Source organism: Canis lupus, chromosome 36 (genome assembly GCF_011100685.1).
Source record: "Canis lupus familiaris isolate Mischka breed German Shepherd chromosome 36, alternate assembly UU_Cfam_GSD_1.0, whole genome shotgun sequence".
NCBI classification, from domain to species: Eukaryota; Metazoa; Chordata; class Mammalia; order Carnivora; family Canidae; genus Canis; species Canis lupus.
This window is the reverse complement of record NC_049257.1, coordinates 29,149,831-29,171,799: the sequence shown is the minus strand read 5'-3', so window position 1 is coordinate 29,171,799 and position 21,969 is coordinate 29,149,831. Positions and strand designations below refer to the sequence as shown.

Here is a 21,969-nt window from a genome sequence, read left to right as displayed (position 1 = left end):
GCCAAAATAGCTCTTGCATTTCTCAGGTCAACCCTTCCACGGTGCTGGCCCAGGGGGTCCTTGCACAGGTCACCTCTGGGTCTGGGGACGGTGCCTCGGGTTCTAGCAAACGTCACCGAATGTGAAGGCTGCTCCGGGTGTCGCCCGTGGGGGGGGCCCGGTCCCACCCACTGTCGCCCGCAGGGGGTGGGTCTCCAGGGCCAGCGCCGCCCCTGTGTCCCAGTCTGTCCGTCTGTCCCGCAGCCCCCAGGTGCTGACCCTTCCAGGCCGGGCTGGCTTGGGGCAGGGAGGCGCCCCGGGATCTGCACGGGATTCCTGCGACCTCTGTGGGGAGCGGCTCCCCAAGGCCCTGCGGACCCAGGACACCCCGGCTTTGCCCCAGCTCCACCCTGATCTGCAGGCCTGCACTTGCCCCCACTCCCGGCCCGGAATGGGGTTGCAGGGAGCTGGGGCCTCGGTGCTCCTCCTCCTGGCCCTGGCCCTCCTCCACCCGGGCCCTGACCCTCCTCCACCGGGGCCCTGACCCTCCTCCACCTGGTCCCTGGGCCCTAGTCCTCCTCCCCCTGGCCCTGACCCTCCTCCCCCTGGCCCTGACCCTCCTCCACCTGGTCCCTGGCCCTCCTCCACCTGGGCCCTAGTCCTCCTCCCCCTGGCCCTGACCCTCCTCCCACTGGCCCTGGCCCTCCTTCACCTGGTCCCTGGTCCTCCTCCCCCTGGCCCTGACCCTCCTCCCCCTGGCCCTGACCCTCCTCCCACTGGCCCTGGCCCTCCTCCACCTGGTCCCTGGCCCTCCTTCACCTGGTCCCTGGCCCTCCTCCACCTGGGCCCTAGTCCTCCTCCCCCTGGCCCTGACCCTCCTCCCACTGGCCCTGGCCCTCCTCCACCTGGTCCCTGGCCCTCCCACCTGGTCCCTGGCCCTCCTCCACTTGGGCCCTAGTCCTCCTCCCCCAGGCCCTGACCCTCCTCCCCCTGGCCCTGACCCTCCTTCACCTGGTCCCTGGCCCTCCTCCACCTGGGCCCTAGTCCTCCTCCCCCTGGCCCTGACTCTCCTCCCACTGGCCCTGGCCCTCCTCCACCTGGTCCCTGGCCCTCCTCCACCTGGGCCCTAGTCCTCCTCCCCCTGGCCCTGACCCTCCTCCCACTGGCCCTGGCCCTCCTCCCCCTGGCCCTGACCCTCCTCCACCTGGCCCTGACCCTCCTTACCTGGTCCCTGGCCCTCCTCCACCTGGGCCCTAGTCCTCCTCCCCCTGGCCCTGACCCTCCTCCCACTGGCCCTGGCCCTCCTCCACCCGGCCCTGGCCCTCCTCCCCCTGGCCCTGGCCCTCCTCCCCCTGGCCCTGGCCCTCCTCCACCCGGCCCATGGGAGTGCTCTGCCAGCAGGGGCGGTGGGGAGGCACAGGAAGAGGATTTCCAGGCAGCCCCACGACTGGTGGACCGGGAGGCGGGGAGGCAGAGGAGGCCGAAGGAGTCCCACCCGCGCTGGCCTCTGTGGAACTTCCAGGCTCAGGGGGACGGAGGAGGAAATCTGGCTTAAAATGTCCTCAGGGCGGGAGCAACAGGCTGGAGCCGGTGAGTCATGGGTTCTGGGGAAGAAACTGCTCTGACTCAGTGGGTCGGGGCCACAGGGAGTTTCCCCCAGGACTCGCTCCTGAATCAGCCTGGTCCGGCTAAGATCCCATATAGACGGTGGGTGGGTGGCGGGGGGTAGATGGGGGGGGCAGGTGTGTGTGGGGGGGAGTCAGTGTGGGGGACCCGGTGGGGGTGCAGGTGTGTGTGGGGGAGTCAGTGTGGGGGACCTGGTGGGGGGGCAGGTGTGTGTGGGGGAGTCAGTGTGGGGGGACCCAGTGTGTGGGGGGAGTCGGTGTGGGGGACCCGGTGGGGGCGCAGGTGTGTGTGTGGGGGAGTCAGTGTGGGGGGACCCAATGTGTGGGGGGAGTCAGTGTGGGGGTCCACTGCACCTGCGCCCATCCTGGGTGTGTGGTGGGTCCGCCCTGGTGCTGGAGGGTCACCCCTGCAGCCCAATTCACCACCTACCGCTCCTCCTCCCCCCACCCCGGGCCCCACTCCTCCTCCCCGGGGGCCATGCTGCTGGTGGAGGCCGCGGGGCTCCAACCTGGGGCACCCACCGTCGGGGGGTGTCTGCAGCTGTGTTCCCATAGCAGCCACAGAGGCCACTGGCCCCTCATAACCGGGGGTGGTGGGTCCCGACCTGCTGTGACACGTGGCTCTCCAGCCGGGCCAACTGGGCAAGCCGCGTTGGTCAGCAAGCTGTTTTTCTGGCATTTTCTCAGCTAAGCAGAGTGTCCTGGTAGCACACTGAACCTGTTAAGGGAAATACCATGAATGGGGTGGGTGAGAGGAAAGAGGCACCTCTAGACCAGACGCTATCACTTACATGCATGTTTAAGGGAATATCCAGGCGCCCCTAGGATTTCACGACTGATGCAGCCGTGTAGGAACCTGGGGACACAGTCCCAGGAGCTCCCACTCACTCGCTACCAAACCCATAACAACCTATTTGTGACACAGAGAATCCCTGAGCTGTTGAAGTCTCTAGGGGTTGGGAGGTGCGGTGTGAGCTGGGGAGGTTTCAATAGTAAAGCAATGCAAAAAGGGTCATGAATACTTTTTGCCTTATGAATAGTTGGGTTCCAGGACCCCTGGGGGCCTCAGCTCATGATCCCTGGGTCGGGGTGGGGCCCTGTATGGGGCTCCCTGCTCAGCGGGAAGCCTGCCTCTCCGGCTCCCTCTGCCTGCCACTCCTGCTTGTGCTCTCTCTCTCTCTCTCAAATAAATACATACAATATTTAAAAAATAAAATAATAAAAATCCTTTTTAAAAAAAATAAACAGCTGGGTTCTAGAGGGAGCCCGTAGCTCTCCTACTTATTAGCTGTGTGAGTTTGGGTGAATTTTTAAAATTCTCCATGTTCCAGTTTCTTTATTAAGTGGAGATAACATTACTTCATGCCTCATAGACTTATTGCGATGGTAACTGAATTAATACAATGGAAAAGTCTGGAACCATGCCCCAACTCAGGGTAACTTCAGTGAATATTGCCACGAGCACTGTTGTTATTGCTGCATGCGTGTACACCCCTGAACTCCTCTAGGTCGGTCACTTTTTCCTCTATTCCTGGTTTCGTGAATTTGGGTGTTAATTGAAGATAGACTGTCTTTTTAGATTTCATCATTTTCATCTTTTTCCAATTGTCACGTGACCAAGTGGGGGGACTTCAGCTGGTCTCCAACACCCCAGGCCTCCGCCTTGTCTCCCTGGAGGGTTTGGGAGAAGGGCCTGTGTGTCCATGCATCCGTCCCAAGCGGGATTGGTCCGTTCTGACCTGGCTCTCCACCCAACAGTCAGGCTCGGCCTTGAGGGGAAGACGAACTGGGCCAGCTCTTCTGTGAGAGGGTAGAAGACAAGCCTACTATTTTAGAGGCATATTATCAGGTCATTTGGTCATATTTTCTAATCTAGTTTTTACCAATAACAAAGCTGATATTTCTCCACCAATATAACCTCAGGGCCTTTTTCTCAGTTGGTTTTGACTCAGAGAAAATAAAACGTTATTTATTAGATCACCAAATTCTCAAAACCTATTATGTAGAAGGTTCCAGGAGGTTACTGTAGGTGATACATTGATGACTAAGATACCGTCTGTTCCTTGGGAAGCTTGAAATCTAGTAAAAGGAATGATGACTTTTCACAAATATCTATCACACAAGATTAATTCTTTAAATAATAAAAGGAAATTTTACAGGCGACTCAAAGGAGGGAGAAATCTCTTTCATCTGGAGATATCAAAAAAAAAAGATCGTATTTAATGTGGTTCTTACTTTGGCGGGGGAAAGAATTTTGAGCAAACAGCAATGCTATGAAGGCGGAAGACGGTGAGTGTGTGTCAAGAGAGGGAGGGTGGTGAGGAGAGATCTGTGGAGAAGCAACGAATAGTTTATTTTGGCCAAAATAGAGTGTAAGGAAGGAAGTGGGCGAGGAGGCTGGGCACGCATGGGCCGTATAGTGAAACCCTCAGGAGGGTTTCCAACGGGACACTAACTCTGCAGATGCATTTATTTTTTTATTTTTATTTTTATTTTCTGCAGATGCATTTAACGGAGATTAATCAGGCAGTGATACTTAAGGCAGGTTTGGGTCAAAGGTTGAAGAATGGGAGTAATTGGAGTTGCGTTGATTCCTTTTTTTGTTTGAACCTAAGCCTCGGTTTCACAAAATGCAGTGTGTAACATAGATTTTTTTTTTAATGCAATTTTCTTTTTTTTTTTAAATATATTTTTTATTTATTTATGATAGTCATACAGAGAGAGAGAGAGAGGCAGAGACACAGGCAGAGGGAGAAGCAGGCTCCATGCACCGGGAGCCCGACGTGGGATTCGATCCCGGGTCTCCAGGATCGCGCCCTGGGCCAAGGGCAGGCGCCATAACCGCTGCGCCACCCAGGGATCCCGTATAACATAGATTTACGTTAGAGGGATAAGCCAGTTGGCTCAGACCCGGATGTGGAGTTTGAGACACCACAGAACCAGGCAACTGAAGAGCTGGTCACTTCTTGCTCCGCTCTATCCTCTAGGTGGAAAACAGATGCCCCCTGCCCCGCCCCCCCCCGGTGGGGAGTGTGAAGAATTTGTTGCCCCTTTTAATCAGTTACACCGACTCTGCAATTTATTAGCCTTGTAAACTAGGGTTTTTCAAACTTTCTCAGCTCTAGTCTCCTAATAGTCACAAGGAAAACCTCACGGACCTCTGGAAGTCAGAGGAGATCACACGTGGGCCTACCTCACACAGGTCCTGGCCTGGGAAGGGTGCCAGGAAATGATGGCTATCGCCGTCGTCATCACCCTTCTGCTCAGGCTCAGCTACTGGCTCTGCCGTTGACTAGCTGTGTGCTTAGCCTCGTGAGCCCTGGTTTGCTCATCTCTAAAATGGGGATCATAAGTAACTACGGTCGTAAAAATTTACGAGGTGATCTATACCCAGGACTTCTCAAGATGACAGTACTAGCAGCTCCCAGCATTGCTGTGAAGGTGTCATAGTTCTTGGAGGTAAAGCATTCAGCACGACAGTTGTCATATAGTCCAGGCTCTACATGTCACCTCCCATTATTATAGGCGCTACTGCTACTGCTACCACCACCACCACCACCACCACTTCTCTAATCACAGCAGGTAGATATCACCTTTCCATCAAATGTGGGTTCTTTAAACAATTTTCTTAATACCTATCTCACTTACAAAATTAGGTAGGTAGATAGGAGGATATTTTAAGTCATGCACCGAAGATATCTCGCAGACAGTTTACCCTGTTTACGAGGGATTCAGGGGTGTTGGGCTAAAGGTACGAATTTTAGAATAATATGCATAGAGATAATACCTAGAGGGAGTATGGGGGGAACCCAGAGGGAGTATAAGAAGAAAGGGGGGCTGTTGGTCCACACTAGGGGTTTGCTTATAGCGCGCAGAGGAAGAAGAGAAGCCGGAAGATGGTGCGTAAGGAAGGATTAGGGATCCAGAAGCAGAACAACGTGACCGGTCACAGGCCCAAGGACGGAGGAGGTCGCACAAAGCGAGGGATGTTCGAGGCTGCTAGATGCACATAAAGGCTTGAGCAAAACGGCAGGTTTGCTACCTACGAGGTGCTTGGTGATGTGAGAATCAAGGGCGGAATCCAAATTCCAAGGAACTGAAGGGCGGCTGGGTAGTGGGGAAAACGGGAAGACAGTGCAGCCTATTTTGAAAGATGTTTTGCAAAGAAAAGAGGGAAAACATAGGGTAGCAGCCTGGGCAGTAGTAAAGTTAAGGGGATGATTTTTTTTTTAAGATTTTATTTATTTATTCATAGAGACACAGAGAGAGGCAGAGACAGAGGCAGAGGGAGAAGCAGGCTCCGTGCAGGGAGCCTGATGCAGGACTCGATCCCAGGACCCCAGGGTCTCGCCCTGGGCCGAGGGCAGGTGCCCCGCCGCCGAACCCCCCGGGAGTCCCATGGGAAAGATCTTTATAAGGAGGATAAAAGGACAAATATTTATAGGAATGTTTGTGGGAATTCGAGCAGGGAGAGTGGGTGCAGACACATGCAGAGAGGCCCGGGGGAGGTGAGGACACGGGCGGGCCACGCGGTGGGCCACGCGGAGCCCCGGGAGGGCAGCGGCAGGTTCTGAGGTGGGAGCTGAAGGGCGCTCTGGGGGGCTGGCCGCAGCCGAGCCGAGGCCCCTGGGCTTAGCCAGGTGGGACGCGTGAGCTGCTGGACACCCGCCCGCTGACCGGCCGCGGAGCGCGATGCTGCTGAGGCACGAGTGGGGGGGGAGAGGCGCGAGGGCCACCGGGCGCTAGCTTGGGGGCCATCGCCACGACAAGTGAGCCCGGAAACGGGAGGAGGAACCCGAAGGCGAGGGAGAGTTCGGGACACACGGGGGTACCACCGGCACTGAAACCAAGGGGGCTCATGGACAAATGCAAGGACTTGCCTTAGGGTCACAACGTGGCTTCTCAGGGTTCAAGGTCAAGTAAGGTGAGGTGCAGGGAGCTTCGGGAGCGGCACCCGGCAGGCGGGGAGGACCGGCTGGAGGACCCCACCTTCTCCCTACTTACGGACCCGATCAAGTTACTAGGCCTTTCCACGTGGTTTCTCACTGGAAAGTGGGGGTCCTGTTGGTGCCCACTTTTAGAATTGTCGTCACGACTAAGTGGAATAATATATATATATAAAGTGTCTCGGGGCACCCGGGGGGCTCAGCGGTTGAGCCTCTGCCTTGGGTCCAGGTCATGACCCGGGAGTCCCAGGATCGGGTCCCACGTCGCTCCCTGCACGGAGCCTGCTTCTCCCTCTGCCTGTGTCCCTGCCTCTCTCTGGGCCTCTCAGGAATAAACAAATGGAATCTTAAAAAAAAGAAAAAAAGTAAAACTTTCCATACTTCTCATCCAAATTCTGATAAAATCAGACTTAAATACTGGCTAATGTAGCTGATGAAAAAAAAAATGTATCTCATGGCTCCATCAGTGTGCATTTTCCCGGTTACAAATGAAGTTGACCATCCTTTCAAACGTTTCTGGGTCATCTGCACTTACTTTTCTAGGAGTTTCCTGCTCATGACTTTTGCTTGCTTTTTTTGTTGGGTTGTTCATGTTTTCTCAATTTCTAGAAAATTCTTTATATGGTCTGGGTACCACATAGCAATCTTTTTTAATTGCTCCTTCTTTTTCTTTTTAAAGTAGGCTCCACACCCAGCCGTGCAGCCCAGCGTGAAGCCCAAGGTGGGGCTTGAACTCACAACACCAAGGTCACGACCTGAACTGGGATCAGGAGTCCGGATGCTTAACCAGGTGAGCGGCCCTGGTGCCCGACGGCTCTTTCCATCCTTGGTCTCCTAGCTCTGTGGAGGGCATCTGCGGTAGGGAGCAGCTTTCCATTTGCACTGACCTCTTTGCACGCGGGGTTCTCCGCCGGTCTTGCAGGCAGAAATTAGTTGGTGCATCCTGCGGGGCAGGGCTGCCCAGGTCCATACGGCAGGCCCCACGCACGGTTGCTTGGAAGGGAAGGTCTCAACTGTGCAGACACACTTCAGCGCCTGAGTCTGATCCCCCCAGGCTCCCCGCAGCCCCGCCGAGTCACCCCCCCCCCCCCGGACTTTCTGGGAACTTGGATTGTAGCCGAGGATGTTACCATCCGGCTCACACAGGCCAACCTCCCACCACGTTGACCCCGAGCGCAGGTTCTGATTACGTGCTCTTGTCATTCTTCCCTGGAGGGGGCCAGGACGACGCTGATTATTCTCGTACTAAAGCAAACTTAAGTAGGCGGTTCCACGGCCACGGTTCAGCAGAGCCCCCCGAATGTTCCCCACAAGACTTCCACCGTGGAGACAATCCCTTGACGTCGAAAATGAGGAGACGGAGCAGAAAGGGGCCGAGAGGGCCGGTCCTCGGCCAGGCGCCAGGCTGCGGGAGCGCCTCCCGTCCGTCCTCGTCCTCGGGAGTGGGGTTCGTGTCCAGAGAGGAAAGTACTCGGAGGAGCAGATGCTGAAGTGCCACGGCCCAGCCCGGTGTCCCTGTCCCCGGAGCAGGGCCCGCGGCCTCACTCGGGCCTCAGCAGGGCCCCGGTGGCTCCTCCGACAGCCCGGACCTGATGGGGGTGGGGGGGCAGTGGGGCAGCTCTCCATCCCGGGGCCCGACGGGGGGCCCAGGTCTCCATCCCGGGGCCTGACGGGGGGCCCAGGTCTCCATCCTGGACCTGACAGGGGGCCCAGGTCTCCATCCAGGACCCGACAGGGGTCCAGCTCTGAACCCGCACACCCTTTCCACTGTCCCCACAGCTAGTGGCCCCCGCGGGTCGCCCCGGGGCCCTTCGGCCTCCTGCTGCCTCCTTGTTCCCGGTTCCAACGGTGGCGGGGCCTTGGGCAGGGAGGCGGCAAGGACACAGGATGTCGGAGGAGCAGGGACTCGACCCCAGGACCCCCGAGCCCCCGGGGCGCCCCTGTTCTAGGCCCTTTGTATGAATCAGCTGGACGAGAAGCCGGTGAAGCGTGAGCCTGAGCTGCAGTCCCGACCCCGGGCCCTCCCGACCCCGGGACCCATTTCTGTGGGACAGGCCCAGGCTCCCCGCGAGCAGAGACAAGCAAACAAGAAGATGGGGCGGGGGGTGCAACTTCGCTCTCGGGGAGCCCCGAGGCGGGGACGTGGGGAGAAAGCTGCTGGAACCACCGGGGTTCACCTGCTCCTTGTGTAATTGGGTGCCGGGGTGCCTGTCGCCCCGGGTACTGCTCTGAACACTTCCAAATATTAATTTGGTCTCCACACTGAACCCTACATTATGGCCCTTTTCCCAGTGGGAGAACCCAGGAGCCTCGGCCCGCCCGCCCGCTCGGGGCCACCAGGCCGTGGGTCCCTCTGCCTTCTGCGGAACCCTCCCCTCGGGGCTGCCTGCGCCTCCGCCCAGCTCACGACCGGCCTGGGGTGCAGCCCTATGGGGCCCCTGCCCAGCGGGTGTTCCCTCCCCTCGCCCCCTCCCCAGCTCCTGCCCTCCCTCTCCCTCTCTCTGTCTCAAGTAAAAAAAAATCCTTATAAAAAAAGAGAGACTCCCTTATTTACATTAGGAAAGGCCCCCCACAGACAAACCTAATACAGCCCCTAACCTGCCAGGAAGGCGGGGGCGCCGCGGGCCTCTCCCTCCCTCTGTTGCTCCCCGCTCCTGCCCGGCTCGCACGTGCTCTCGCTCGCTCCCTCTCTGCCAAATAAATAAATAAATAAATAAATAAATAAATAAATAAAATCTTAAAAATAATTAACCGGGGGACGCTGGTGGAGCCCTGTGTGAGGACAACGAAAGCCGCCTTTTCTTCAACAAACCAGAATGTGCGAGCCCGTTCGCGGCCACTGAGCACGGGACACTGGGGACGAGCACTGGGCCATCGGCCCCCGGACCCCCCCCCCCCCCGGGCGGGCGCGTGAACACAGCCCCAGAGCTGCCCCCGCCGGGACAGGGGGACCGGCAGGCGCCACGGACGTAATCACAGTAGAACCTCGAAGGAGCAGTTTCAGGAAAGGTGCAGAATTTCTCTGCTTTGCACGAAGCGCGTGTCATTTGGTTGGCACCCGGCTGTGCTTTCACCGTGGGCGCTAGGCGAGACGGCCTCACTCTCATCCGGGTTCAAGCCCCGCTCCACAGTGTTCTTCTGGAAGAAGGGGGTGCCCCGAAGTCGAAGGGTTTTCTCGGCTTTAGTCGAGATCTAGAGAGGCAGGATTCCGTCCCCCTCGCCCCCTTAGCAGGCAGCGGGCTCTTCTCTTGCGTCTTCCGCACCCAGCCGTCGTAAGCTCGTCCGCTACCCCACGGCACCTTGGACGGCACGGCCCGGCCCGAGTACGGGGAGGTGGGCAGACCGCGGCCGAAGCCTGGGGAAGTCTCGTCTGAGTCCTTCCTGTCTCCCTCTAAAGGACAAGTAGGCTACACCCGCCTGGCAGGTGAGGAGCCTAAGGCCCAGAGAGGGTAGGCGGTTGGCTCATGAGCCCGGAGCCCATGGACCGAACGGAGCAGCCCGCCTGCGGGGAGCAAGTGCCCGGCCTCAGGCCTCGTGCAAAACTCCCCCTTGGTTAAATCCAGAGCGTCCTGGTGATCCCGCTGACTGTGCTCCCCTCGCACGCGGGCCAAGCCAGAGCCCCGAAGGCCAACGTCACCTCCCAGCCGGTGCACTCGTGGATTGGTCCCTGCTTTCTCTTTCTGCAAAGTTTTGCTGCCACTTCTTCCATCTTTGCTCTGCTGGGGACTTACTTCCCATTTCACTGAGAGCATGGAAACAAGCAGCGGAGAACTCCATGCTGCCCCCAAGGCATCTACTGACCTACAGCCTCGGCCGGTGTACCTGCCTGCGCTGGCGGGGGCTGAGTGTCCATGCTCCCACCCAAACCTGAACACTCCTTGTTGTGCACGGCACTCCATTCCTTTCTTACCTTCTTCACAATGGCTTCTTTCAAAGCCATCCTCTTTACTGTGTCCTCAATTTTCCGACCACTACTCATCATTGCCCTCAGTATACAGGTTATCCTGGAATATCTCCTATATTAAAAGCAAAATCAGACTTCCTGGGTTCCTGATCTGGCATTAGAGACGTAGGTGATTGGGGTGCCCGGGTGGCCCAGTGGGTTATGCGTCTGCCCTCGGCTCCGGTTGTGATCTCGGGGTCCCGAGAACTGAGCTCTGCTGAGCCTGCTTCCCCTCCCTGCTGCTCGTGGGCATGTGCGCGTGCGCGTGTGTGTGCATGCATGCTCTCTCCAATAAATCAAATCTTTTAAAAAAAAGAGGTAGGTAATTGTCAGTCTGTCCTAACCATGAGTAAAAAGCTGAACAAATTGAGAAATCAGCTTTTCTAAGATCCATCAGAGATGCAAGGTCGCGGGCAAACCACTGCCTCTGAACCTGAGAGACAGGCCGATGGAGAGAGTGCGTGACAACGTACTGAAGCAGAAACCAGCATAAGGGCTCTTGTCGCCACCGTAGGAGAACCTGAACGTAAGTGATGGATTACTGGGGGCTGAGGACCGACAAGTCTGAGAGTTGACGCTCCTGGGAGACTCAGTCCTCAGAGGCCCCCCATGATGTTGTGGATTTTATCTCTAGAATCTTGCCTTGGTTCTCACAGTGAATATCGGAGAAAATCCTGCTCGTGCTTCTGACAGGAGGAAGAGAAAAGTATTGATAGTTTTCGAGAGAAAACTATCTCGAAATATGCAAGCGCACCTTAACAAGAAGGTGCCCGACCTAAACGACCGACCGAGATTTTATCAGAAGGGAAACACCCAATTCCAATTCCAGGCAGCTCTAGCCTTCCACACGGGAGGAGGGAAACACCCCACCCCGATCCTTCTGGCCTTCCGCCCCGGGGAAGGGGAGGAGCCCACTCCAGCCCCCACTAGCCCTCTCGTCCCACCTGGGGGGCAAACACAGATGCGACCGTAGCGTTCACAGTTCCGAGGGACTTACTAAAAGACCCAGACCCAGTCATGGGACCTAGACTGCTTTCCCTCCCCGACACGTTACTGCCACATTGCTAACGGCCCATTTGCCACAGTTAATTGTACCTGTTATATCATGTCTGGTTATCAAGGAAAAATTCAGAAGCACACTAAAAGGCAGAACAATACAATCTGAATATGCTGAAGAGACAGCGTGCATTAAAACTAGACTTGGGGCAGCCCGGGTGGCTCAGCGGTTTGGCGCCGCCTTCGGCCCAGGGCGTGATCCTGGAGACCCGGGATCGAGTCCCACGTCGGGCTCCCGGTGCATGGAGCCTGCTTCTCCCTCTGCCTGCGTCTCTGCCTCTCTCTCTCTCTCTTTCTCTCAAGAATAAATAAATAAAATCTAATCTAAAAAAAAAAAAAAAGAACTAGACTCGGGTATTGTAGGGATGTTGGAACTATCAGACCAGGGACTTAACACAATTATGTTTAACATGCTAAGGGCTGTAATGGATTAAAGCAGGTTGGGTGCAGGAAGAGATGGGAAATGTAAGCAGAGAGGCGGAGATTCCGAGAAAGAATAAAAAAGAAATACTAGAGATCAAAAAAATCTGTAATGGAAATGAGGAATGCCTTCGACGTGCTTGTTGGTTGACTGGACACAGCTGAGAAAAGAATCGCTGAGCTTGAGACCTTAACGGAAACCCCTAACAGTGAAAAACGAAGAGAAAAAAAGATTGGGTGCCAGACAATACACAGAGAACCGGGGGACAACTATGGAGGGTGGGATACGTACATAACGGGAATACTAGAAGGCGGAGAAAGAGGGAAATGGAAGAGGGAATGTCGCTCCAGCTCCCAAGGACATTTGAAAGACAGCTGCACCCTTCACAAAAACTAACTCAAAATGGATTATAGACCAAAATGTAAAATACAAAATTGTAGAACTCCTAGAAGACAACATAGGAGAAAACCTGGGTGACCTTAGGTAGCACGATGATTTCTTTTCTTTCTTTCTTTCTTTTTTTGTTTTTTTGCACGATGATTTCTTTCTTTAGGTACAACACCACGGGCGTGACCCGTGAAAGAAAAACTTGGTAAAGTGAACTTCATTAAAATCTTCTACTTTGTGGGGATCCCCAGGTGGCTCAGTGGTTTGGCACCTGCCTTTGGCCCAGGGCCTGATCCTGGGGTCCCGGGATCGAGTCCTAGGTCGGGCTCCCGGCATGGGGCCTGCTTCTCCCTCTGCCTCTCTCTGTGTGTCTCTCATGAATAAATAAATAAAATCCTTAAAAAAAAATCTACTTTGCAAAAGATGTTATCAAGAGAATGAGCAAACGAGCCTCAGGGTAGGAGAAGATATTTCCAAGACGTTTCTGATAAGGGAGTGTTTTCCAAAACACACAGAGGACACCTACAGCTCAGAAATAGGAAAATCAACAACCGCCTTCAATGCGGAGTCAAAGGCCTGCACAGACACTCAATCCAGGAAAACGTAAGCGGCAAGTAAGCGCATAAATGATGACCAAGGTCGTAGGTCGTTGGGGGATTATAAATGGGAACAACGAGGAAGCACTATTGGCCTCTTAGAGCAGTCGGACAAAATCCAGAACACTGGCCTTCCCCCAGGCTGGCGAGGACGTGGAGGACGCGGCGCTGTCGCTGCTGGCGGGAACGAGGACGGCACTTTGGAAGACAGCTTGCTAGTTTCTCACCAAACCAGACGCATCTTATCATAAAATCCAGCAGTTGTTCTCCTTGGTACTTAAATGAGTTGCAAAGTCACGTCCACGCAAAACCTTACCCACAGCGATGGGTGTAGCCGCTGTATCCGGGAGGGCCCGGGCGTGGAAGCAGACGCTGGAAGAGCGCGGGGCTGCAAAGAAATGAGCTGTTGAGCCGTGGACAGCTGGGGGGGGGGGGGCTCGCGGACGCACTGCCACGTGCCAGAGGCCCCCCGGGAAAGGCCGCGGACTGGCCGGCTCCGACCGTGTGGCCCTCCGGGAGAAGGCGACACTATGGAGACGCCGGAAAGGTCGGTTGTTCCCAGGGTTGTGGGCCTGTGCAGAGGCCGAGGCCCAGGAGTTTTTTTTAGAGAATTTGGTTCTGGAAAAGCCAGACTATGGAGAAAGTAAAGGGCTCAACGGCTGTTGGCTTTGGGGGTGCAGATGAGGAACAGTGGGGCGCAGGAGGTGTATGTAGGTCAGTGACCCTATACCAGGGTGTGTGCCCGAGCCCGTGGGGTACAGCCCCTATGGTTACCCCCGGGCGGGCCCGAGCTTGAGCGACCTGGAATGTGGCCACAGGTCCACACACACGCACCGGCTGGCGTGGCCACCCGACCGTGGGGGGCTCTACGGCGGGCTCGGGGCGTCTGGGAAGCCTCTATTTTGCTATAAACCGGGACTCATCTAAAAAAACAAAGTCGATTTAAAAGCAAAGCAAAAACAAAAAACCAAAAACCAGAAATAAGACAAAGAGCCTCCCTGGACCGCACATTCCCTTGCAGCCTCCGGCTCGCTTACCTGCTCCCTGTAGGAGGAAAAGGCCTCCAGGAGCTGCCGGGCTCGCCGTCTCCCCTCTTCCTCCCTCTTGAATCCGTTCGCACAACGTGGTCGGTTCGGTCCTCGGTCCTCGTCCTGGGAACCGGAGCCGCGTCGGGCACGCGATCATTTGTGTTTCCGGATGGACTTAGGGCCCGTGGACCCCGGGTGCCCCGGCCGACCCCGTCGGGCCCCCTCCTCCTCCCTGGGCCGCCCCCTCTCCTCTCCTTTGCTACTTTCCCCTCAGCTCCCCGGGCTGAGCTCAGCCCTTGGTCTTCCCTTCCCTATGGACTCTTGCTCGCTTGGTGATTCCATCAAGACTCCGGCTGTTTGTCACTGTCGATAACTGGGGATGCCCCAGATCAGAACACCCAGTTTACGGGGCTGTGGGGAGGCCGGGGTGAGTTGACGCGTGTCAGGCACTAGGTCTGTGTCTGGAGCCTCGCGTGATCAGCGAGGAACTCGCCAGCGCCTGACAGGCATCACACACGGTACGTGTCCGAACCCAAAAGTCCGGTTTCTCCCCTGTAGACCTTTCCAAACACCCCTCACGTCCTATCATACTTGTCGTCTAGCCTACGAGAAAATCCTGGTGGTTCTACCTTCAAAATATACTCAGGACCCTACTCCCGCCACGGCCCCCTGCACCCTCGGCCACGGCACCATCGTCCCCTCCCATCTGCTCCATCGCGGACCTGCCGGCCAGTCTCCCTGCCTTCTCTTGCCTCCCTTGGCTCTAGTTCAGGGCAGCGACCGCGGCGACCCTCTTAGGACCTAAGTCACGTCGTGTCCCCCTTCCGCCCTGAATCCTCCGAGGGCCGTGCGTCTCACTGAGGGCTGAAGCCAGGACCCGGGCAGTGGCCACCAGGCCTCAGAGGAATGGCCCTGAGCTCCTGTGGCTTCCTCTCTTGTCCCCTCTGGGGTGTCCTTTCCCGGCGACGCCAACTAGCCTCCTCCCTGCTACTTGGGCACTTGGTTCCCCACCGCCGGGTGCGTCCTTCCTCCCTATAACCTGCTCACCCCCTCCTGCCTTCTGTGGTAGCTCCCTTGCAGAACTTTGCTGTGTCTCGCGGCATCACAGGCACCAGGCGAGGACCCGGCCTGTTGGTCCAGGTGACACCTCCAGAGCAGGCCCCTGAGGACACCCGTTGGGCCTGTGGCCCAAGCCTGACCTAGTGCAGCCGAACCCTCGGGCCGCCCTCTGCGGCGATCGCGCCCGTGCAGCGTATTCCCATATCTGGCAAACGACGCAGGACGCACGGGCTGGGAAAACCAGCCCTGTGTATTTTGATCACAGTTTGTCATCGCTCACACTTTAATGCCGCAGAGATGCCCAAGGATGAGCATCAGCAGAGACGAGAGCGTCATTCGTGTAAATGAAGGTTGGACAGATGTGTTGCTTGATCTCTTCTCCTAAAGACACGATGACGTTGTCCAACCTGATGAGGAAAGAGAAAAGACGGGGGAAGGGGACGAAGGGACGGGAGCCGTGCTGGGCCTTCGCGTGCATTTGCTTCTTCAAAACTCAGCGTCCCCAGGGCCAACGGGTTCCTCCACTTTTCACAGATGAGGGAGGGCGGCAGGTTAAGGTCATCCAGCCGTTAAGGGGGTCGTCGGCACTTGTGAGTTGGACCGACCGTGTTTCTCCAAAACCCATCGTTTTGCCATTTTCGCACCTGGGTTTGCTCTTCAAATTTTTATACAAGAAGTTTTATTTATTTATTTATCTATCTATCTATCTATCTATCTATCTATCTATCTATCTATCTATCTTTTAAAAGATTTTATTTATTCATAAGAGACCCAGAGAGAGAGAGAGAGGCAGAGACACAGGCAGAGGGAGAAGCAGGCTCCACGCAGGGAGCCCGACGCGGGACTCGATTCCAGGACCCTGGGGTCATGCCCTGGGCCGAAGGCAGAGGCTGAACCGCTGAGCCCCCCGGGCGCCCCGTAACTACTATTTATTGAGTCCGTGAGTGAAGCCAGAGACCGAGTGGAAAAGAAAAAAATTCCTTCCAGCCTGCAAGCGTCAAGGGTGACAATCCGTGGCTGTGCTCTTCTCAGGGGCTCCGGATCCTGGAACTCGGGCTTCGGGGCAACCATGGGGCACAGAGGAAATCTTCCTTGCAACGAAGTAAGGTTGGGCAGACGTCAGTGCCCGTGGGGCAGCAGCGCACCGGCCTGGGCGCCCGCCCGACGGAGGGGCCTCAGCTCGGACCAGCCGGGGGTGGAAACAGGGCCCCTCTGTGCTCAAGAGAGTGGGGCCGAGCTCCCCCTGGCCCATGGTCGGCGTGCATTGCTCCACGTGTGACCTCACCGGCCGGCACTCGAGCTGCCCTCACTGCTGTTCTGAGCCTTCGCCAACATACTTCACGTGTCCAGTCCTGGGATATGGACAAGTGGACGCAAATGTTTCCCAATAATTCTTATAAAAATATGTGTTTTTTTTTAAAAAAAAATAGCGTCCCCTGGGGTCCTCACGGGGAGGGCCGCCCCAGCCGACTGACCGACGATGCGCTAGCCACGGGGTCTGCGCCTACCTTTCGTGTGGATCCCAGGGGGGCTCACATGCTGCTGGACACGTGCTCACGCCCGGGGATGTTCGGGTGCACGAAGCAGAGGTGCTCTCCCATGTCTGCAACGTCCCGGCCTGGCCGCCGGCGTCGCCCTGCTGCCCCTCGCACCCCGGGGAGGCCTTCGCCTGTCGCGCCCACAGCTCAGAGCTCCAGGGAGGAGCGGGTCCGGGCCCGGAGAGCCGCGGGCGTGCAGCCGCGCAGCCCACGGGGCAGCCACCGGGCAAACAGGAGGACGGAGTGACCTGCCGGCCGCGCACTGTGCTCCTGCACCCGGGAGGGCCCTTACGTCTGCACGGCCGTGCCCTTCGGTCCACTCTGGGCTTCTGAGGACCCAGGTTCAAGGAGCCCGTCCGGGTGCTTCCAGCGCCTCCCTGCACGGCTCCGGGAGACCCGGCGAGCGCCCGGCGTCGGCGCTGTGGCCAGGCTCAGGAGCGGGGGCTTTCAGGGAGCCAAGGAGGCGAGCAAGCACGGCCACCAGCCATTCCTTCCTCCCTCTCCGTCCCGCTCGGACTCCATGGCCTGGAAGCCCGTGGCGGTGCCAAGGGACGGGGGCAGGTGGAGCGCGGCGGAGGGGACCGTCCTCCTGGGCTCAAGCACGGACCCCGGAGCACACCGATGGCAACGCCTTCCCCGCGGTGAGAGGTACGAGCTCGGACGTGACCCGCCACGATTTTTTAGAAAGAAAAACCTACAGCAATGAAGTCCTGTACGGTTGCTAGAAATGACTTGAAATTGGGAGTTAACGCGGAAAATAAGATTGTGTTTTTCATTTCGATGTCGGATATATGAAATAACGCAAGAATTAGTCTTGCATTTTCACACCAGACACGTACAACAACGTAAAACAATCCATTGTTTTAAGATGTTCGTTTATCTATCAAGTTGATTGGACGGCGCTGCTCCTTTCTTTCTGGGTTATCTCATTCAATAAATGTAAGAGAACTTGACCAGTGTCGTCAAATCTAATTTACTCTATCAATGGGCTAGTGTCTACGGAAGTATGACGTATTAGACTGAAATATTAGGAACAACCACGTTTAAGAGTTATGGCTGAGAGATTCATTATGGATTGGATGAAGCTGGACGGTTGGGATTCGCAAGTGAGGGGGGAAAGGCACATTTTGGAGATCCAAACCTGATCCTTTTTGACGGTGTAACAGGTCAGCAGAACTAACTGGGCGTCTGCTGAGGGAGCGCATTTCAAGAAACAGGAGCTGATTGACCCTTTGCCGTGTGGGCTCTTTCTCGAACCGTCTCGGGAATGAACCTTTGTGTTGTCTTCATTCTCCTGCACCAGCCGCCTCGGGGCTTCAACTCAAATCAGACTTTCTGGCCTTATCTAAAGGCCAGCGGTACTAGACTGACCTAAGTCATCAAAAGTTTTGGAAGAAGCCAAGAATTTGATCATTTTGGAAAAGACACCAAGCCTAGTATTTTCCTTTACTTTTAGCAATATCATTTGACTGTGAAAACTCACTTTTGGATTTTTTAAGACCCTGGATCTTAACTATGGTTTTGTTTTGTTTTGTTTTCGTTTTTTTCTTTTTCTCTTAAACTATGGTTTTCTTATGCCTGGGATGTTTTCAACCATGAAATCAGAAATTTCTCATGACTCCCCCTCTCCTCTGATTATACTGAACTATGAGCCCCACTTGCTCACGTTTCTGTCCCTTTGTGCTGCAAGACTTCAAGTATTATTTTCTGTGGGATACTTTCTTGATCCTCCCTGTTTGAGTTAGGTGCTCCTTTCACAAGCTTTCATGGCACACGTGCACATCTCCATGACACTATATTAAACTCATCCACTTATTTTTTCATCTTCCCCAGTGCACTGGGGCCTTGCGAAAAGTTTTGTTTTGTTTGATCTCTGCTATCCCCAATACCTAGGAGAGTGCTTGCACGTGGTACCTCCACAGGTGTTTGTTGAATGAATGAATAAGTTGAGATGCTTAACAAGGGAACAAAATCATGGGGATTTCACTGTTTTTTTTTTTTTTCTTCATGCTTGACGGAATTAGTCATAACTAAGTAAACACAGCACCCAGATGGTCAGTTGCTATACTGATTCCTTCTCCCCTGATGGTTTCAGGTGAGTTACTGTGTGGTTAGTGCCACATATAACAATAGCACGTTGTTACTGGGGACCTTTTGGTTATTCTAATTGAAAAGTTCTAGTTACAAAGAGGATTGTGAGGATAATGTTACACTGAAAAGAAGGGAATGAGTAGATCCAAAAAAAAAAAATGGAACGAATGGATTCATGAAGTGACCAAATTTTTGCCTCAGCAGTTCACTGGTATCACTGCATAATCATCTGGGCCCCCGGGTTCAGCGTTCATTCTGAATGAGTCACTGTGCCTTGGCCCAGTTAATTCATCTTGCAGATCCACTGCCCAGAAACGAGTAGTTGAACAGATTCAGATATTCTTCTAATTAAATCATAGTAATGTTGATTTTTATATTGATAATCACAATAGGCCCACAGTATACTAGCTGAGGTTAAAAATAAAGAACTATTCATAAAATAATGCCCCAAAGACTGACTGAGATTTGATTCTGCTTCTAACACTTAGTGGCTATTTGACCTTGGAGTATTTTCTTCTTCTTCTTTATTTTTTCTTAAGATTTATTTATTTGAGAGAGAGAGAGACAGAGAGAGAGAAAGAGAGAGAGAGCGAATGACCGGGAGGAGCAGAGGGACAGGGAGAGAGAATCTCAAGCAGACTCCCTACAGAGTGCAGAGCCCAATGTGGGGCTCAATCTCATGACCCTGAGGTCATGACCTCAGCTGAAACCAAGAGTTGGGTGCTCGACTGACTCTGCTGCCCAGGTGCCCCGGGGACATTTTCCTAACCTCTCTGGAACTCATTTGCTTTTTATGGAAGAGAGAGGGATGAGTGCTGAGCTCACAGAGTTCTTGTGGGGAATACGTGAGATCAGCACGCAAAGAATTCAGCATGATGCCTAGTACACAGCAGGTGCTCAAGATATAAAGTGCCATCCTCACTATTCCTACTGCTGCTTTTCCATGTGAATGTTATCGTATGAGTGTTATTCCTCCTCAACTCTATAGGGTTTGAGCCCCAAGTAGAGGAAACTCAAATCTAAATTTAGTAATCAAATAGGTTTTAAAAAATCTTTCACAGTATTTTTAAGTATTCGGTAAACGATTCTAGTACCTTGCTTTTATAATTATAATGTATTTATAATAAAATATAAATCTAAATATTTATTCACTTATACACATAGTATGTAAATATTATAGGAATTTAGGCATAGTCTCATGAAAAGGAAACTTTGTGCCACTCAACCTATTAAAATGATGTGAAAACAGGTTTTTTTTTTTTTAAGTTTATTTTTTTAAGTAATCTCTACACCCAACTTGGGTGGCCTAAACTCATGACCCCAGGATCAAGCATTGCACACATTTCTGATTGAGCCAAACACCCTAAAAACAGGTTTTTAGATGAGAAAATGCTTATTTCAGTTGATGCAGAATAAGCATTTGACATAATTCAATACCCTTTCATGACAAAAATGAGGAACAAAAGGAAAGTAGTTCAACATAATAAAAGCCATATATGAAAAATCCACAGTCAACATATTACTCAAATGTGAAAGACTGAAAACTTTTCCTCTAAGATCCAGAACAAGACAAAGATACTCACTCTCGCCACTATTAGCCAGGGCAATTAGACAAGAAAAATAAATAAAAGGTGCCCAAATTGGAAAGCAAGAAGTAAAATAATTATCTCTGTCCTCAGAATGATGTGTACAAATGCATGTACATGTAGAGAATTCTAAATGTTACACACACCCAAACTGTTAAAACTAAAAAACTACTTCAGCAAAGTTGTAGGACACAAGATCAACATGCAAAATTCAGTCACATTTCTATACACTATTAACGATCAGGATGAAGAGGAGATCAAGAAAACAATCCCATGTATAGGAGCACCAAAAAGGATAAAATCTTAGGAGTAAACTTAATGAAGGGGGTCATCAAAGACCTAGATACTGAAAACTATTAAACATTGCTAAAATAAATCAAAGGAGATACCAAAAAAGAGGAAAACTTTGGAAGACTTGACATTGTTAAAATATCCATACCACCCAAAGAATCTACAGATTTAGGGAATCCGTATCAAAATCCCAACGATATCCTTTGAAGACATAGAAAAAATCCTAAAATTCATATGTAATCTCAAGGGATCCTCAGTAGCCAAAACAATCTAAAGGACCAAAGTGGGGGCTCTCACATCTCCTTGCTTCAAAGTAGACTACACAGCGACAGTAATGCAGTGTGTACATACAATGGGCTGTGGTGCAGCCTTAAAAAGAAGAAATATTGTCACATGCTGCCTTCAGGTGACGACCTGGAGGACATTAAGGTAAGAGAAATAAGCCAGTCATAAAAGGACATCTACCGTATGATTCAATTCATATGAAGTATCTGAAGTAGCCAAAATCATAGAAACAGAAAGTAGAAGGGTGGCTGCCTGGGGCAGAGGTCAGGGGAAGGAGGAAGGGGGAATTACTGTTTCGGTTTTTCGAGATGAAAACGTTCCAGAGATCTGTTGGACAACGAAGGGAATATACCACACTACTGAGCCGTTACACTTAAGAATAGTTACGATGGTAAGTTTGATGTTATGTGGGATTTCTGTGCTACACACACACACACACACACACACACACACCCAAATCTGAAAGTCAAGGTTCTCTGACTCCCTCCCTACTATGATTATCCTACATAAACACTGTGATACAAAGACAACTACTGTTAACAGTTATATAGCTTCAACAACTTTTCTTTTTCTTTTCTTTTTTTTTTTTCAAGGTAATCTCTACATCCAACATGGGATTGAACTCACAACTCCATGATCAAGAGTTGCAGTCTCTATTGACTGAGTCAGCCAGGTGCCTTTCTACTTCATTTTTTTTTTTTTAAGATTTTATTTATTTATTTGTCAGAGAGAGAAGGAACACAAGAGGGGGAACAGCAGGCTCCCTGCTGAGCAAGGAGCTCAATGCGGAACTCGATCCCAGAACCCTGGGATCATGACTTGAGCCAAAGGCAGATGTTTAACCAACGGAGCCACCCAGGCACCCCTCTGTACTTCATTCTTTTAAAGAGCTGTAGAGTACTTCATCATATGGATGTACCATACTTGACATATGTAGAACCAGAGGTCTTAGAGACTTAATATTTCCAAAGGGATGAGCCCTTTAATGATAAAAGACTTAATAATGAACCAATATTTATTGCCTAAAAGCATAGCACTGGGGGAAGCACTGAAATTAATGACAGAGTTCCTGTCCTCAAGCAAATACTACTCTATGATGGGAGCAAAGACATATACATTAATAAACAAGTTAGAAAGA

General features: G+C 53.2%; 1 protein-coding gene across 12 annotated transcripts; it reads left to right on the top strand.

The window, feature by feature from the left end:
• Window positions 1-1,300: 1,300 nt before the first annotated feature.
• Window positions 1,301-21,475, top strand: LOC119867857 (collagen alpha-1(I) chain-like). Of its 12 annotated transcripts, none has more exons than XM_038585060.1 (4): window positions 1,301-1,569; window positions 7,233-7,340; window positions 7,815-7,997; window positions 8,330-9,239. In XM_038585060.1, exons 1-4 carry the CDS (start codon window positions 1,360-1,362, stop codon window positions 8,510-8,512), a joined length of 684 nt encoding a protein of 227 aa, XP_038440988.1. In that variant the 5' UTR covers window positions 1,301-1,359; the 3' UTR covers window positions 8,513-9,239. The 12 variants fall into 12 exon arrangements, 1 of the variants encoding a protein (XP_038440988.1); XR_005384888.1 differs by having other exon boundaries at window positions 1,302-1,569; window positions 7,774-8,532; window positions 8,843-9,239; XR_005384886.1 differs by having other exon boundaries at window positions 1,302-1,569; window positions 7,230-7,340; window positions 7,815-8,532; window positions 8,843-9,239.
• Window positions 21,476-21,969: the final 494 nt, after the last annotated feature.